Raw genomic sequence first — 18573 nt, forward strand, 5'->3', positions numbered from 1 at the left:
TTAAAAAAAAGAAAAAGATTATGTGTATGTTGGGATTCACCACTGAGGATTATGCTCTCCTTGAATCAGCGTTTAATGAAAAATTCTCCGAGTCAAGTTTATTTTCTTCGAAAATTTGAAAAAACCAAAATTTGAGATAGCCCACCATCAGGGTCAGGGGTGCTAACCGTAACCGCAAAAAACCGAAAACCGTAACCGAAACCCAAACAAGAACCTAATTTTAGCCATTTTCAAACCCTAACTGAAAACAAAAACCAAAATTTCATAGGTTTTTTAAAAACCGTAAAAAACTATAACAATAATAATGAAGCAGAGTGAGTGAAACCAAAACCTAAACCGATATAATTTATTTGGTTTTTTTTCGGTTTTCAGTTTGGGTTTTTTCAGTTTTTTCAATTTTTTTGGGGGATTTTTTCACATTTTTGACTTTTGAGACTTTGAAATCCAGGGAAATTGATAAATTTACTAATTAGTATTCTTGAAAAATATATAGATATACTTTTTTAGAATTATTATGACATACATGACTACAGTTTGTTTTCTAAGATTGAGAAATTTTGAAGAAATTTAAAAAAAAAATGTAAAACGTAAAACCGAAAAAAACCGAAAACCGAAACTGAAACTGAAATTCTTGTATATAAGATCAAAACCGAAACTGAAAACCGAAATTTTGAATTTCAAAACCAAAACCGAACCGAAAACTGAAAAATTTCAAGGAAAAATTGGAGTGAAACCGTAATCGTAATTAAAGTAATTAAGGTTAGCACCCCTGATCAGGGTTGAAAATTTTCCCAGCTCTTCTAGGGGTGCTGAAAATATGCCTCGATTTTTTTCGACCTCAAAATTCAACTTTACGTTCTCCATTTAGGGTACAGAAATATTGGACATCCTCTCTCCTTTCAGGTGCCCCACCAGTGTCTAAATTGAACAGAGCTCTTTAGGCTTTGGAAAACAACTCTACGAATTTTCGTACTTGGCTAAATATTGACGAGAAACTCTCCGGGTCAGGATTGATATTTTTGAAAGTTTGAAAAAAAAAACAAAATTTGAGCTAGTCCACCTAGAAGGCTGAAAATTTTCCCAGCCCTTCAGAGGGTGCTGAAAAGATGCCACAATTTTTTTTCACCTCAAAATTCAAATATCACACCTCCATTTGAGGTACCAAAATGTTGAACGAGGCTATAACCTCACGTCTTCACCTAAGTGCTCAATCGACTGGCTACTATAGTATAATTAGTGGATGGGTTTTAAGCTTTGCCGACTTGTGTTGAATTACCTAATAAAAGTTACATTTTTTTCAATAATCCAAATTAATTCATCAAAAATTGGCGCCCGAACAGGGGGGTCATTCCACGTCAACTCAACCAAAAAAAGGCGATTTTGAAAGTCATGTCTTTCGATTTCGCTCAATTTTTTTTACAATATTTATACCCACCCAGTAAGTAATAACCCCGCAATCAGTTTGGTCCCAGTCCCCTCAGGGGGCGGGTGGGGGGCTTCCATTATTTTCTCATTGTCTCCAGATACTCAACTTCAGCAGCCCATTCTTCCAAAACTACATATGATACCTACTTTGATCAAAACTGATTTCACAGTTCAAATGGGCATTGCATTTAGAACTTTTTAAGCATTTTGAAATTTTCAGAAGTTGAAAGTTGAACTTTCAAATTGAAAGTTCAAATTTCAAAATGGCGCTGTAAGTGGGAGCTACCATTTAAAGTTTTGAAAAAATGTCCATAGATGAACCTTTTGATGCTTTTTCGAAATATTTAAGTTTCGAGATGGGATCTCTTGATGGAGGGGGAGGATCCCCACCCCCAATTTTGGGCAAAACTTTCAAAATAAAATCTGGGGCATGTGTGACATATCAAATTCTATGTTTTTGGTGACGCTGAATACGAATATGACGTCAGATTTTTGATAGGACCCCATTCATGGCCCCCAGCACCTCCCCAAAAGGGGTAAAAGTTCAAAAAAGTGTTTTTGTTCTTGTGACACATGGAATAGTATGTTTTTGAGGACGCTGAACACGAATTTGACGTCAGATTTTCAATTGGACTATGTTCTGTTGGAGTTGTGAAAAAACGAAAAATTACGCAGAAAATGGTGAATTTTTGATTTTGGATTCCAGTACCACCAACCTTGCAATTGACCAAATCAATGTTTTTGTCAAGTACAAAATATATAATAGTATCCTTCTTGAACATTTTAAATTATTCAACATTTTTGTTTCCGATTCCCCTTCCAAAATATGCTCGAACCACATACACATCTTAGTTTTCCAAGTCAATTTGATGATTTTTTTTTCTTTTTTGATCCTTTGATTTTCAAAAATTCACCAAAAATTGAAAAATCAAGTTATGTGTCCGAATCGAAGTGATTCTTTTGCGTTAAAATATTTTACATCTGGGCTTTGCTTGTTTGAGTATAAGTATGTACGACTAGGTCTACATAAAATTCAACTGTCTACTTGTGTCGAGCTTTCGCAGAAAATTTGCCAATGAGAATACTCCATTCAAATATTTGGAACAATTATTCAAAAGCATTCTGTATACTTTGATAATTTCAAAATCCTTCATCGATTGTGTTTGACATAACAGAAGGTGGACGTTCTTTCTCATCCTCACCGACTCGTACCAAGGAGTGGAATAAACAGCCATCGATAGTTTGGTCATCTAGTAAGTCAAATGAATGAAGTCAATTAGGTACCTTTTCTTTTCTTTTCTTTTATTTTTATTTCATATTACCGAGTTATTTAAATTTTGTCCGATCCAATAAAATAGGAATAACGCTGATTTCACTTTCAACAAGAATGCTAGGTCGCTCTGCAACACAATAATTATAAAATCAATGAATGAGGTTGCTGAAATATATAGACTGTATACTTAGGTAGGTACTTGCTAACATTGGAAAAGTTCATTAAGTTAAATATATGTACATATGCAGTAGGTGAAGGTCTATGGACTTCCACATGAACAAAAAAAAACAATAGGTGGACCTTACCAACACGCAGACATGAAGACATAAAACACTAAAAGCAAAACTAGCCAGAGTGTAGAACGAAGCTATTGTCTCGGTGAATCCTCTCAGGTAATCGACTAATCTGAAAATGAAATCACATCATGAATCAGAAACGTCATTTCATTGGAAACTGACCAAAAACAAGGTAAAAAAAAACAATGGATCAAATACCAAAGTGACAACACTGGGTTAGTGCAATGTGACCTGGCACAAAGCAAAAACCTGAATAGTGAAAATATCAAACCACTCACCTCATAATATTTTGAAACCGTTTCGCGCAATTCGCCACATTGCGTTCAAAAATTACATTCCAGGTATTCCATGATTCTTGAGATTCTGCAAAATCGCGCATTTTGGTACCAAGCCCATCGCGTAAACTTACCAACTGATCGCAACATATTATATTCCAGTACAACACGATGGACAATACCGACCATACTTTGAGCGACGCGAGTATATAAGATGAGGCCAAAACGCAGTTGAAAATAAAGTACATTAGTAACCCCTCGATTTGTCCGATCAAAGGAGGAGGAGCCGCGTAGTACAAATAATTCTTGATCTTAGCTTCGTCGAAAAACAATATCACCTCGAAACTACCAGCTGATAAGTACACCAAGCAAAATATCGCGAACAGCCCCATAAACAAGCGACATTTTTCTTTCGCGTGAGCCATGATTTCATTCTGATTTAAGGTACACTCTGATGATAAAATTGCGTCAACGTGATCGATCATCGTTTCGATTCGATCGCCGTAAAAATAAGAAATCAGTGGGAACCCGAACTCGATTATTTGATAACAACCGAATACGCTGGAAACGTCGAACATCATCGTGAAATTTTTATTCGAGGCTGACATGATGTCCCGAAAATACGTTAAACCGATGCTATACGAGATCAAAAGTTGGCATAATATCACACTGTAGCAGAGAAATTTCACTCGTTTGCTAATTTTATCAGTGAAATATATATTACCGCTGAAACAATACAACAGGTAGAGCTGATTTGCCACCGTACTCTTGTAGTCGAATATGTTTTCCGATCCTCGTAATTGTCTGATCATTTTCTTCAATTCCTGTGCAAAATTAGGCCTTATCATTTTTTGATTCATTATTGCAGGACACATAACGACTTGAGTTGGCGTAGGTATGAATGAACCACATCAATGGAGGAGATAGGCAGCTTTTATTAAAGAACTAGAATAATTTTCTGCCCCCAAAAAAAGTTGACGGAAGCTTTTATAAAATATAAACAAAAATATTACATAACCATAATTATTTCAAAAGTTATTTACAAAATTGTAGGGTAAAGACATAGTCGCTTATCGTAAGAAACTAAAAAAAACTAAAAAAAAAAAACTAAAAAAAAAACTAAAAGATATCTACATAACTAGGTATAGGTATAGTTAATTGGTGAAAAATACCAAAATTATACAAAATTCTTGCAGACCAACGGAAAATGATGAATAAGTAATATTTCACCAGGAATTCCTGATTGAGTTCTAGCAAAGTTTTAATGTTTTAATGCTTACGTGTAGTAGGTAGGTATTGTTGTTTCGTAGCCACGCATTTTTTCAAAAAAAAAAAGGTTAGTAGATTCGAGTAAAAAATTATATGTCGGATGGCTATTTCAAACATAGGATAGGTAGGAGTTATTACTTTTTCTCTGAAAGAGAGAACAGAGATGACGTGTCTGAAAATGGTGACTGGCGTATAATCCGTCAAGTGGATCACTGACAAGCATTAAGATAATCTCAAGCATAGGCTACTTACTAAAGTTGATATGAACAGATTTGTATGTCCAAAAAGTTGCTGGAGGCTCCAAAACGACGAGAAAGCACTCTCAGTCGTCTCAGCATGTTGAAACTGAGATGCACAGTAAATTTTGACTTCCCAATTTCATTTGTTGAAATTTTGTAGAAATTTCAAGGTTGGCTCATTCCACTGAAGGCTCCAGAACTGCTCAAAACAGTTCGATACCCAGGGACGAAGTGAAGGGGGAGGCTAAGGGGGGTAGCCTGCCCCCAGTGTTCCACGAAAGTTGGAAAAAGTTGGGAAGTTATGAGAAATTCAAGAAAGTTGGGAAAATACAAAAATTCCGATAATATTCTATTTTCAGAGTTTTCAAAAACTAAACATTTTTACAATCATCCTATGATGAGCAGGACTGCCCTGACCGCCTATACGTGGTCTTAACGTAATTTCTCCTCAACGTAGTTTTATGATCTTGCCGGCCTTAGGCAAGATTACGCGAATCTTACTGTAGGGGCGCGCTCAAGGCTATCATGCAACAATTCTGTCGAAGCTGGGGTCCAGCTCCAGCTTTGTATTCGTTAAAAAATCAGTCTTTCGAGTACATGAGTCCATGGTAGTTTCTCTTAAGCTCTAACCAGCTAAATAGGTGACCAGGGAGCCCTGCCTCGGCTCTCTGGAAACCACACATTCAATGTACCCATCCATAGATGGTAATTTTGTACTTATAACATGTCATGTCGCATCATTAATTTCCTCGTACAGACATGGTACTATTTAATATAACGCGATCTTCGTTAATTTCCTGCGTAAGATCATGGTACTTTTTTAGTCATTGGCCAGATTTATCCGGAAATCTGGACCTTTGTCTCTACAAAAATGGGTCTTCTATGCATACCTGCCAAAGCGACTATTATTGGGTTGCCAGGGAGAGGCAGGCAATGTGAACAGGTAAATTAGAAATGTACTCAGATCATCTCAGGTAATCGTGAATCCTTTTTAGAGGGTTGTGTGCACCCTTATATACTCTAATTACGTATATTTTATCGTAGGTGTAATTGTATCAATCTGTAGGTGACGATGTGTTAATCACTCATAGATTGATCTATTTCATTTAAGAAGCTGTTTTACTTCGCTTAAATATTGTTTTAATTTGCCTCATAACAATCTTTCCGAGCCTAGCTCGCCTGCGTTTTACACTTTCCGCATAATATTGGCCGGTTGTGCTGTCGCCATTGTATCATCATGGCAATACAGAATAATTATATGTTGGGTCATTCCACGTCAATTGGACCAAGAAGTGGTAGGTGGGTTCGGCGATTTTTTTGAAATTTTTCCTGTGGAAAGACCTTCCGAAGGGATGACCAATGGCGCAAATCGCAGCCCTCTAGCCCATTTTTAACGGCAGCCAGGGGGTGTCAAAGTTTTCAGTGAACCTAAAATATCATCCATTTCAGCAGTGGATTGCTCGATAACCGCGATACCTACCGAAATGGAACTTTTCTCAATAGTTAGGGGTTTTGAAAGGCTTTTTGGTGATATCATAAAAATCAGTGTTGCCACTTTTTTTCGTACAAAAAATTAGCTCAAAAAGTTTCAAAACGTAGTTTTCATATCGTTCCGACTCTCAAAAATTCTGAAAAAAATATATTATGGACAACTGTTCATGCTGAACAACATATTAAAAAATTGGGATGGTAACTTGTAACAAAGTCGATTTAAAAAAATTTAAACTTTGTGAAAAAATGCAATTTTTTGATTTAAAACATGAAAAAAGTATTGATTGGTAAAGTTGACCCATTTGACCCCTATTTTTACGTATCTGTTGAAAAAGTTGAAAAAACTCCTTTCACTCAATAAAATGAACTCATCACAAAAAAATCAAAATTCGAAAAAATTCAATTTTCAAAATTTCAAACATCAAAAAAAGTTGAAATTTATTCAGTTGTCTTATTTTGACCACTTTCTGACGTATTCCATGAAAAAGTTGATAAAAATCTCACTCACAGCAAAAAAAATAAAATTTGCTTTTTTTTGAATTTTTTTGAATTTTGATTTTTTTGTGATGAGTTAATTTCACCGAGTGAAGGGGTTTTTTCAACTTTTTCAACAGATACGTAAAAATAGGGGTCAAATGGGTCAACTTCACCTATCAAAACTTTTTTTCATGTTTTAAATCAAAAAATCGCATTTTTTCGCAAAGTTTAAATTTTTTTAAATCGACTTTGTTACAAGTTACCATCCCAATTTTTTATTATGTTGTTCAGCATGAACAGTTGTCCATAATATATTTTTTTCAGAATTTTTGAGAGTCGGAACGATATGAAAACTACGTTTTGAAACTTTTTGAGCTAATTTTTTGTACGAAAAAAAGTGGCAACACTGATTTTTATGATATCACCAAAAAGCCTTTCAAAACCCCTAACTATTGAGAAAAGTTCCATTTCGGTAGGTATCGCGGTTATCGAGCAATCCACTGCTGAAATGGATGATATTTTAGGTTCACTGAAAACTTTGACACCCCCTGGCTGCCGTTAAAAATGGGCTAGAGGGCTGCGATTTGCGCCATTGGTCATCCCTTCGGAAGGTCTTTCCACAGGAAAAATTTCAAAAAAATCGCCGAACCCACCTACCGCTATTTGGTCCAATTGACGTGGAATGACCCATTAGGCTCATCAGGATTTCATATTGGTCACAGTCTGTATTTTCTGAAGTCTTAATTAATTTAGGTAATAGGTACCTACTATCTACCTTGAATTGAGTAGTTTCGAATCAATAATACATATTCACTTTTGCCAAAAGAAAAACAAAAACAAAAACATTTTTACATTCTTTTTTGTAAATGTGAGTTTCGATTTAACCATGCCTACTCATTATTGAATTTAGATTCAACATGAAACAAACATTAGGGATGAAAAAAAAATACCTCTAAATTACTCACCTGTAGCGATTGAATCATGATAACATTAACAAATACGATCGCAGATGCAAGAAACATGATGAACAGTAATGTAGATAAACAGGTAATATAACAAAAACAAAACTACCACTAGGTACTAGAAAAACAAAAGCACAATTAGGTAGGTAAATAAAAAGTATCCGACGACAACCCACACAAGATATACTCGTACTGTAAGGGCAGGTAGCAGAAGTAAGATGTATGTAAGTAATGAACAATCCAAAATTTTTCAGTACCGATAAAATAGATCAAAAAAATCACAGTGTACGCAAGTGCACCAAAAAAAATAACGAAGGAGTCCAAACAGGTAAATGAAAACACAGAATTGCAAAATGAAGTGCCATACGATACTCGTAGAACATGACTGCGAAGAGTGAGTTTCTAAATTTCACACTGGCCCCTATTCTAGTATTTTAGGTGTCATTTTGAAAAAAAAAAATGATCTCAATTCTTGAAATAAAAGAAAGGTGTCTGCTTTCCTAGACATAGGTAAAGCACTTCTTTGTTGAACGGTCCATTGTTAACCATCAATCAACCCTTATTAACCAGTCTTTATTGTTATTAAACCTAATAGGTAGGTGGTAGGCGCTCGTGACGCCGTTAATATAGGCATTAATGGTAGGTACTGTTTTCTTTGCAAGTACATATTACAATTAGCTTTTTTATTCTCTTTACTACTCAATGTTCAGGCGCTTTCAGCAATAAATAACGATAATTCTGATTCTCCATTTGTAATATTGTAACAATACTTCACTTCAGTCTAGAACACAAGCAGCAAAAAATTCTTTCGAAGACAGAAAAGTTCAACATTGGTGAAACAGTAGCAAAAATTTCAGTTTGCAATAATTAATAGTCTACGCTTTTGAGAGATGTAAATTTCCTCCATTTTTCATCTAAATGAGGAAATGTTTAAATTTAAAACACAAAATACTTCAATAAAATGGCCAAAAATACTACCAGAATCAGGGTACAAAAATTTCCACCCTCGGTTCAATCGAATCTGCTCACTTTCTTTTTTCAAAACCAATTTCCTGAAAAAAAACATAGTTTTTGGGCCTCTCAAAATCAAATTTTAAAAAACCTTCGCCCTTGCTTCTTTTGAGTCAGTTTGTTTCTTGTTTTAAAATCACATTTGGACCCCCCCCCCCAAAAAAAAAACGAAAAACGAAAATAAAAACTATACAAATTTTCAAAAATTTCCACCCTCGCTTCGATCGAATCTGCCCGATTTATTTTTTCAAAAACAATTTCCTGAAAAAAAAACATAATTTTTGGGCCTCTAAAAATCAAATTTTCAAAAACTTTCGCCCTTGCTTCCTTCGGGTCAGTTTGTTTCTTGTTTTAAAATCACATTTGGGCCAAAAAAAAAATAAATAAATAAAAACAAAAAACCGAAAAACGAAAATAAAAACTTTCATCAAGTCATGAAAATCTTTCAAATTCTAAAATCTTATAGAAACCGAAAAATACTCTTGGCATAAAAAAACCTAGTACAATTTTTCAAAAGTTTACATCCTCGCTTCGCTCGAGTCAGTCCGATTTTTTCCAATACCAACTTCCTAAAAAAATATTGTTTTTAGGCCTATCGAAATAAAATTTTTAAAAACTTTCACCTTATTGCTTCGTTCCGGCCAATAATACCTACTGTATCGCAATCCTATACACTTGAAGTATCGTTTTATGCCTCTCAAAATACAAATTTTCAAGAACTTTAGCCCTTAACTTGGGCCTGTTCTCTTTTACTTTTCAAAATTAACATCCTAAAAATAACTTTCAAGCTTTAAAATTTTAAAAGGCGAATTTTCCACCAATGCTTCGCTTGAATTTGTTTGTTTTTTTTTTCAAAACCAACTTCCTCTTAATAAAACGTATTTTTAGGCCTTTCAACATCAAATTTTCAAAAACTTTCGCACTCGCTCTGTTCGGGCCAATTTATTTCTTGTTTCAAATTTTAAAAAAATTCCATTTGGGCCAAAAAAATCCATAATATAAAATGAACTCTTTCAAGAGTCATATATGTACAACATCAATTGGCAAAATTGGTATGTTTTTCCTATATCAGTCGCAAATTTTCAGTCGGACCCCCCCCCCTTCATAAAAACCCCTATAAAATTTCATTCTTAGAAATGGGGCCAAATTATATTCGCTCCAGGCCTGCATTGACTCCTCCCTTAAATTTTTAGCGTTACAAACCATTTAACATTTCAAGAATTAATTTTCACATAGGTATACTTACTGACAATGAAGAACATAGGCCTAATCGGCTTTTGTTCGTAATGAAAGCTCAAATGCGATCAGAAATTGTCCCAATTTGTATACAAATTTCATTTCTTTCAACAGATACGTAAAAATAGGGATCAAATGGGTCAACTTTACCAATCAAAACTTTTTTTCACGTTTTAAATTAAAAAATCGCATTTTTTCGCAAAGTTTAAATTTTTTTAAATCGACTTTGTTGCAAGTTACCATCCCAATTTTTTAATATGTTGTTCAGCATGAACAGTTGTCCATAATATATTTTTTTTCAGAATTTTTGAGAGTCGGAACGATATGAAAATTACGTTTTGAAACTTTTTGAGCTAATTTTTTTTACGAAAAAAAGTGGCAACACTGATTTTTATGATATCACCAAAAAGCCTTTCAAAACCTCTAACTATGGGAAAAAGTTCCATTTTGGTAGGTATCGCCGTTATCGAGCAATCCACTGCTGAAATGGATGATATTTTAGGTTCACTGAAAACTTTGACACCCCCTGGCTGCCGTTAAAAATGAGCTAGAGGGCTGCGATTTGCGCCATTGGTCATCCCTTCGGAAGGTCTTTCCACAGGAAAAATTTCAAAAAAATCGCCGAACCCACCTACCACTTCTTGGTTCAATTGACGTGGAATGACCCTGTTTTAATGTATAGTTATTTGGTACACCTTGCTCAATTATTGTATATATTTTCGATTAAACTTATTGTACATAATTGCTCCTTGAGTTATCATTTTGTTTAATTAAAAAGGTAACCAAGGATTGTTCTAAGTGGATAGTGAAGTTGATTGACTAAGTCTCTCCATCTTGAGCTAAGCAGGCATCTGAGAAATATTTCCCTCTTAACGAATATTTCTTAGAATTAGCCTATAATAAAATTATTAGAATTCTTCTCATACCCAGTCAATATCTTTATTTCTCCTTCTACCAGTCTTTCACACTCTCACTATTCGTCGTCGTAGTCGCGCTCCTTTACAGGAGATAGCGTATATGTCCATCTATATTAGCTGGTATCTAGCGTATCTAATTGTTTCTTTCAGGGTCTTGCAGGGGGAGTTGGCCGGTGAGTTTGTTGTTAACAGTTCCGATCGTTTCCTCCCTCTCGTCGATCTTCCTTGGATTTTCCCCTGTACCGCTAGCATGAAAATACCGTTTTCTCGTATTTTATGAGCTAAATACTTTAGCTTTCTGTTTTTGATGTCTTCAACTACGACTTTCCGCTCCTCTCCTATTCTTGCTAGTACTTCCTTGTTGGTAATGAAGTCCTTCCATGAGATCCGTAGTAGCCTTCGATAGCACCACATCTCAAAAGCGGATACTTTCTTCTCGCATTCTGCACTCATGGTCCATGTTTCGCAGGAATACTTCAGAATGGTCCATACGTAGCATCGCATAATTCTCTTCCTCAGATCAATACTCATCGTTCGATTTCCCAGCACATTGGCAAGGTTGTTGAAAGCAGTCTTTGCCATTCCAATCCGTGATTTGATTTCTTTATGATCTCTACCATCGTTGTTTATCAGTGCTCCAAGGTACCTGAATTGCTTTACATTTTCAATTTCTTGTGATCCGATGTTGATTTTGACCTCTTTATCATCTCCTTTCGTAAATCTCATCACCTTGGTCTTGCCTGCATTTATTTTCATTCCATATTTTAATCCAGCACTGTTGATTTGGTTGATCATTTTCTGCATCTGCGCCTCTGTCTCAGCAAGGATCACTTTGTCGTCTGCATAACTTATTTCATTTATTCTCTTGCCGTTGATCTTGAATCCCATTCGTTCGATTCGCGCTTCTCTCATTATTTCTTCTGCGTACACGTTGAACAACCTGGGTGAGAGGGGGCATCCTTGCCTCACACCTCTCTTTATTCCACATCCGTTCTCCGAGTACTCAGTTCCAATCTTGATGTTAGCGCTTTGCTCCCAGTACAGGTTCTTGATTATTTGCAGGTCTTTGTTATCGATATTGTATTTTTCCAGGATCTCCAACATCTTCTCATGGTTGACACGATCAAATGCTTTTTCATAATCGACGAAGCAAGCAATGATTTCCCTATTTGCATTCAGTGCTCTTTGAATGATCACTTTCAGCAGGGCAATTGCATCTCTCGTCCCTTTTTTTGCTACAAAGCCATATTGTGTTTCACTTAGATTTTCATCTATCTTCTTTTCAATTCTGGCATTTATGATGGAGAGTAGTAGCTTCAGTGCGTGGCTCATCAGTGCGATGGTTCTATATTCAGAGCATTTTTGCGAGTTGTTCTTTTTTGGTATTGGTACAAAATTTACTGCTTTGAAGTCCTTAGGCAGAGTGCCTTCATCGTATATTTTGTTTATTATCTTCAGCAGCTCCTTTTCATACTCTGGTGTTAAATGTTTGATCAAGTCTGCTGATATGAGATCTTCTCCCACTGCTTTGTGGTTTCTGGCTCGCTTCACAGCATTCCTCAGCTCCCACATTTCAATTTGTGGTGCCTCTTCTGTGGATGAAACTGCAAATTGAGCCGGACGTGTATCATCTCCATACAGTTCTTGTATATAGCTGATCCAGACCTCTTCAGTTTCTTGATTGGTAACACAGTACTTTCCGTCTTTTCCTCGCATATATGCTATTCCACTTCTCCTTTTCTTGTGGGTGGCCATCATCTGCTTCACTTTGGTATGCATTTCTCTAGAGTTGTGCCTTTTCTCCAGATCTTCTATTTCTTGACACTTCTCCTCATACCACTTGTTTTTGGCCATTCTGCACATTCCCATGATCTGATTATTTATCACTGTGTATTCATTACTTGGTCTGTTTGCTTGTCTTCGTTCTTCCATCAGATCCAGTATCTCTTGAGTCATCCATGGTTTGTGTTTTCTTCTTCCTTTGAATGGAATAGACTTTTCTGCTGCTGTTTTAACCTTTCGCTTCCATGTTTGCCACTTTTCTTCGATACCTTGTTCTTCTTCCAACCTGTCTTCCTTTTGCTTTTCCAGTTCTTCTTGGAATTTCTTTTGAACTTCTTTTGATTTGATTTTTGCAATGTCAAGTTGTTGGTATCGTTCTTTGCTCTTCTTCTGGCTCTTCAAGACTGGCTGGCATTTTGCAGCCAGTAGTTTGTGGTCAGAGTTGCAGTCAGCACCAGGATATGTGTGACAGTTCTTCACTGTGTTCCTGAATCTTCTTTTTACAAGTATATAGTCTATCTGGTTTCTGACTCGATCTCCAGGACTGACCCAAGTGTATAATCTTCTTTCATGCTGCTTGAACCAGGTATTGCATATTACTAGATCGTGTCTTTCAGCAAACTCTACGAGCATTTCACCTCTTTCATTCTGCTCTCCAAGTGCGTATCTCCCTGCAACTTGGCTGCCATGATCCTTCCCAACTTTGGCATTGAAGTCTCCCATCAAAAACACAACATCATTGTTTTTCGAGCATCTCATCACTTCTTCTAGGTTGTTGTAGAAGTTGTTGATTTCTGCTGTACTGCTTTCCGCTGTTGGCGCATAAACTTGAATTATCACCATTGGTTTTGGCTTGACCTCCAATCTCACGAGTAGTATCCTCTCTGATTTTGGAATTATGGCACTGATTTTATCGCTGATTCTGGTATGTATTAATATACCCACACCTTGTTCGTGTGTGTCTTTCCCAGCGAAGATCATTTCATAATTTTCATCTACCTGGTATCTACCGTTTCCAGTCCATCGGGTCTCACTTACTCCTAACACGTCGATTTGCAATCTCCTGGCTTCTTTAATTACACTAGCAAGTTGTCCAATTTTATACAAAGTTCGTACATTCCAGGTTGCGACGTTGATGTTGTTCCGCCTTGTTTTAACTCCGCGTATTCTTAGCACCCTATCCGGCTGCCTTGGCGGATGAGGATCAGCCTGACGGAGACTTAGGGCCGTTGCTAAATTGATGTCCATATAATTCTAGGGAAATATAATGGTGTTGGTTTCCCGTTGCCTTCCACCATGATTTTCTGTTGGGGTTTACTCCCTTAGCCGAATTTGCCAGTTTTTAGGCGCTGGTATTCGCCTACTCACTCTGAAGCTCTTGCGCTTCCCTGGGGCTGGAACGAGTGAGTTGTTGGTGTTCTGCAGCTCTTATGCATTCTTGTTTGTAATCCGGATTTATGTAGAGGCTTGGCCTTCGACTTGCCACTCCTCCCCGTCGTTCCACCAACTGGAGAATTCTGCTTTAGCCATGTTTATCGATTCCGAGTCCATCGAACAGCAACATGTTACCACCCCGCACGACGTGGACGCGCAGAATACCCCTGGTGTTGTCTTCGCCTTCTCATCTGTCCTGGGGGACTGGCTCCTCTTGATGATCCGAGCTACTACCTAGAGACTACCTCTAGCGACAACAACCTGTGCCCTCGCGGAGCCTCACTATTACAATCCAAGTAAGAACTTTCCCAACATTGGAAGCCAAATCTATTTCTGAATCTATGATTTTCCCAACTGAAATTCATATTTTTTTCAAAAACTTTTGCCCTCGCTTTGCTCGGGCTGAACTGTTGTAACTTTTCGCATCGAAATTACAGCTGTATTGCTTCTTGAAATTACAAATTTTGAAAAATGTTGCCCTCACTTCGCTCGGGCCACTTTGTTTTTTTTTTACTCTTTGAAATTTTAAGAAACTATTGATAAAATTTTTAAAAAGTAGAGATCAGAAAAAACCGAATTTTTTCCTACATTTTTGAGGTTGTTCTACTTTTCAAATTACAAACCTTTCAACGCTTTTTCCCTCGCTTCGCTCGGGCCAATTCGGTTCTCTTATACAGAGTTACAATTTTAAAAAATTTACGATTGAATTTGAAAATTTTTGAGATCAGAAAAACCTAATTCTTTCATTAAAATTGATGTTATTCTACTTTTCAAATCATTAATTTTCCAAAAAATTTGCCCTCGCTTCGCTCGGGCCATTCAAAATAAGTAAATATATGCTATGTATGTACTACTTAAAAAAATTTCAAAAATATGGAAATCAAACAGAAAAATTCCAGAAATACTCACGACATCCAAAAATGCTTCATCAAAATTTCGAAAATCCAAGGAAAGGGACATTTCACCTTTATGCGGGAATACCCTTTCAGCTTTCTAGGTCAATTCGACAACATTTCAATTTTTTCTATCATTTTTGGTTCTTTGATTTTCGAAAATCCACTAAAAATTTAGAAATCAATTTTGGAAGCTGAAATTGTGGGTAAGTATATATGGAGACTTCAGACCACGTTCGTTCTAAAAATGGTAACTATTTGTGTTCAAATCGAAGTGATTCTTTTGTTGAAATATTTATATCTTTTCACTAGTTATACCTACTGTACAATATCTGTGCAACAGAAACTTCCTTTGGTACATATTAAGATCGTAGATAAGTACAACAGAAGAATATGAGATTTGCTCCTTTAACTAGGTACAACTAGATATGTATGAAATTCAACCACTGGTGAGCTTTCGCAGCAAATTCGTCAATGAGAATACTCCGTGTAAATATTTGGAACAATTATTCAACAGCATTCTGTATACTTTGATAATTTCGAAATCTTTCATCGATTGTGTTTGACATAACAGAAGGTGAACATTCTTTCGTATCCTCACCGACTCGTACCAAGGAGTAGAATAAACAGCCATCGATAGTTTAGTTATCTAAATCGAACAAAATATGAAGTCGATTAGGTACCTACTTGATTATAGATGATTATCTTTTAGACAAATTATGCATAAAATTCTATCTCAGATTTTAAAAATCCTAAATTGCTCATTTCAGCGCATTACCGAGTTATTTAAATTTTGTCCGATCCAATAAAATAGGAATATCACTATACCGGTGCACAAATAACCCGTAAAATATTTCACTTTCAACACGAATGCTAAGTCGCTCTGCAACATAATAGTGATTATAAAAATCAATGAATTCGGTACCTACCTAACTGTACGTTACAATAATATGAACGAGGTAGCTTTTTAGTAACTTTGAAAAAGTTCCTTAAAGTAAATAAAGTAAGTCTATGGACTTCCACGTCAACAAAAAAAAAAAAAAAAAAAAAACAATAGGGAGGGAGCCGGGGAGAATATCTTACCAACACGCAGACATGAAGGCATGCAACACCAAAAGCGAAACCAGCCACAGTAAGGAACGAAGCTATTGCCTCGGTGAATCCTCTCAAATAATTGATTAATCTGAAAACAAAAATCACACGAGGAATTAGAAACGTCATAAACGAGGTAAAAAAATGGATTAAAAATCAAAATGACAACACCGGATTTGTGGATTGTGATGTTTCACTTGGCAATAATCTGAAGTTGAAAAAAATGAAACCACTCACGTGATAATATTTTGAAACTGTTTCACGCAATTCACCACGTTGTGTTGAAAAATTGCATTCCAAGTTCTCCACGACTCTCGAGATTCTGCAAAATCTCGCATTTTGGTACCAAGACCATCGCGTACGCTCATCAACTGATCGCAACATATTATATTCCAGTACAACACGATGGACAATACCGACCATACTCTGAGTGAAGCGAGAATATAAGATGAGGCCAAAACACCGTTTAAAATTAAGTACATTTTTAAACTCTCGATTTCTCCAATCAAAGGAGGCGGAACCGCGTAGTAGAGATAATTTCTGATCTTATCTTCGTCGAAAAACAATACCACCTCGAAACAACTAACTGATAAGTACACCAAGCAAAATGCAGCGTGCAGTCCCATAAATAGACAAAATTTTTCTTTAGCGTGTGTGATGATTTTATTCTGATGGAAGGTGGACTTGTGGGTGCGCTCTGATGATAAAATTGCGTCAACGTGATCGATCATTGTTTCAATTCGATCGCCGTGAAAATAAGAAATCAGTGGAAATCCGAACTCGATTATTTGATAACAACCAAATACGCTGGAAACGTCGAACATCATCATGATATCTTTGCTCGAGGCGGACAGGATGTCTCGAAAATACGTCAAACCGATGCTATACGAGATCAAAAGTTGGCACAATATCACACTGTACCAGAGAAATTTCACTCGTTTGCTGATTTTATCAGTGAAATAGATATTACCGCTGAAACAATACAACAGGTAGAGCTGATTTGCCACCGTACTCTTGTAACCGAATATGTTTTCTGATCCTCGTAATTGTCTGGTCATTTTCTTCAATTCTTGTGAAAAAGTGGGCCTGATCATTTCTTCATCCATTGTAAAGTAGGTAAGTAAGGTACTCGCAGGACACATAACGACTTGAGTAGGTGCATGAACAACATGAATAGAACTAATAAGTAGGTACCTAGCTTTATTGTGAAACTAAAGCAGTTATCTTCCCCCCTCCCCCCTCCCAAGAAACAGTTGGAACGCGAGCTTTTATAAAGATAAATAAAAATATTGACAACGAAAGTCATCCATTTGCATAATTATTAGGTAAAGGCTCGATCAGTAATCATAAGAAACACAAAACAAAATAAAAAATACATAAGTATGATAAGTAGCTAATTGGTGGAAAAAATACTTACTTACATGTGAATCGAAACTACGTATAAAAAGAAATGAACAAAAATTCTTCTGAACGCTTGAATATGATGAGTAATTAATTTTACCACTAATTTGTTGATCTCTTGCAACGTTTTAATGCTTATAGTTACGTAAAATACATATTGTCGTTTCGTTGTCATGTATTTGGAGAAAAAATAAATGTATCGATTAAAAAATTGCATATTATGTATCTATAATTAGATGAGAGATTTGAAATAAACGTGGGAGTTGATGAGTTTTCTTCAAAGGGAACCTCTTGAGGTGTCTGCCTCCGATTTGAACGGGACCGTGATTTTTGGAAAGAGCATGTTCTAAAACCCCCAAATCCAAATTTTCAGCTGCCCAAGTTCATTTTTCGATTTTTGGCGGATTTTTGAAAATCCAAAACTGACTATTTTGGTGATTAATGCTTTTTTTTTAAAGTACGTACTTGACCAGTAGAAATGTTCAAAATAAGTACTAAACTGATAATAACCCCCCAAATCCAAATTTGGCCATTTCCAGCCGTTCTGGAGCCTCCAGCGCTATTCTTCAATTTCTCCAGAATTTTGAATTTGCTCCAAAAGGCGTGAATATGAAGTTGGGCAGCTAAAAATCGAGTTATGAGTTATACTCGACCTGATTAACGAATTTATTCACATTTGAGCCGATTCTGGAGCAGACACCTCAAGAGTGGTTTTTTGACCAGCTTTTTTTCAAAATAAAAATATTCAAAAATCAAAAAATTTCCCGTTTGTGAGAAAATTTTTGAAATTTGCGCGAATCGCTGTATTTCGAACACAACAAACCCCTGAGTCCGAGTTCCGCCATTTCCAGCCATTCTGGAGCCTCCAGTGCGATTTTTAAATTTCTCCAGAATTTTGAATTTGCTCCAGAAGGCGTGAACATGAAGTTGGGCAGCTAAAAATCGAGTTATGAGTTATACTCGACCTGTTTAACGAATTTATCCACATTTGAGCCGATTCCGGAGCGGACACCTCAAGAGTGGTTTTTTGACCAGCTTTTTTTCAAAATAAAAATATTCAAAAATCAAAAAATTTCCCGTTTGTGAGAAAATTTTTGAAA

At 36.2% G+C, this 18573-nt stretch overlaps 1 protein-coding gene across 1 annotated transcript; it reads right to left on the minus strand.

Annotated features, from left to right (window-relative positions):
* Positions 1-2064: 2064 nt before the first annotated feature.
* On the minus strand, positions 2065-4294 carry LOC135834228 (uncharacterized). Its single transcript, XM_065348060.1, has 2 exons — positions 3273-4294; positions 2065-3103 (listed from the first exon to the last, which is right to left on the minus strand). The coding sequence occupies exons 1-2, from the start codon at positions 4142-4144 to the stop codon at positions 2920-2922; spliced, it is 1056 nt and encodes a 351-aa protein (XP_065204132.1). The 5' UTR covers positions 4145-4294; the 3' UTR covers positions 2065-2919.
* Positions 4295-18573: the final 14279 nt, after the last annotated feature.

Source organism: Planococcus citri, chromosome 2 (genome assembly GCF_950023065.1).
Source record: "Planococcus citri chromosome 2, ihPlaCitr1.1, whole genome shotgun sequence".
Lineage (NCBI taxonomy): Eukaryota > Metazoa > Arthropoda > Insecta > Hemiptera > Pseudococcidae > Planococcus > Planococcus citri.

Bases quoted from the DNA above. Each gene is read 5' to 3' on its own strand.
- LOC135834228 (XM_065348060.1), bottom strand. From the start codon at position 4,144: ATGTGTCCTGCAATAATGAATCAAAAAATGATAAGGCCTAATTTTGCA. The intron at 3,104-3,272 runs GTGAGTGGTTTG...TTTCATTTTCAG, and splicing joins CGGTTTCAAAATATTATGAG to ATTAGTCGATTACCTGAGAG.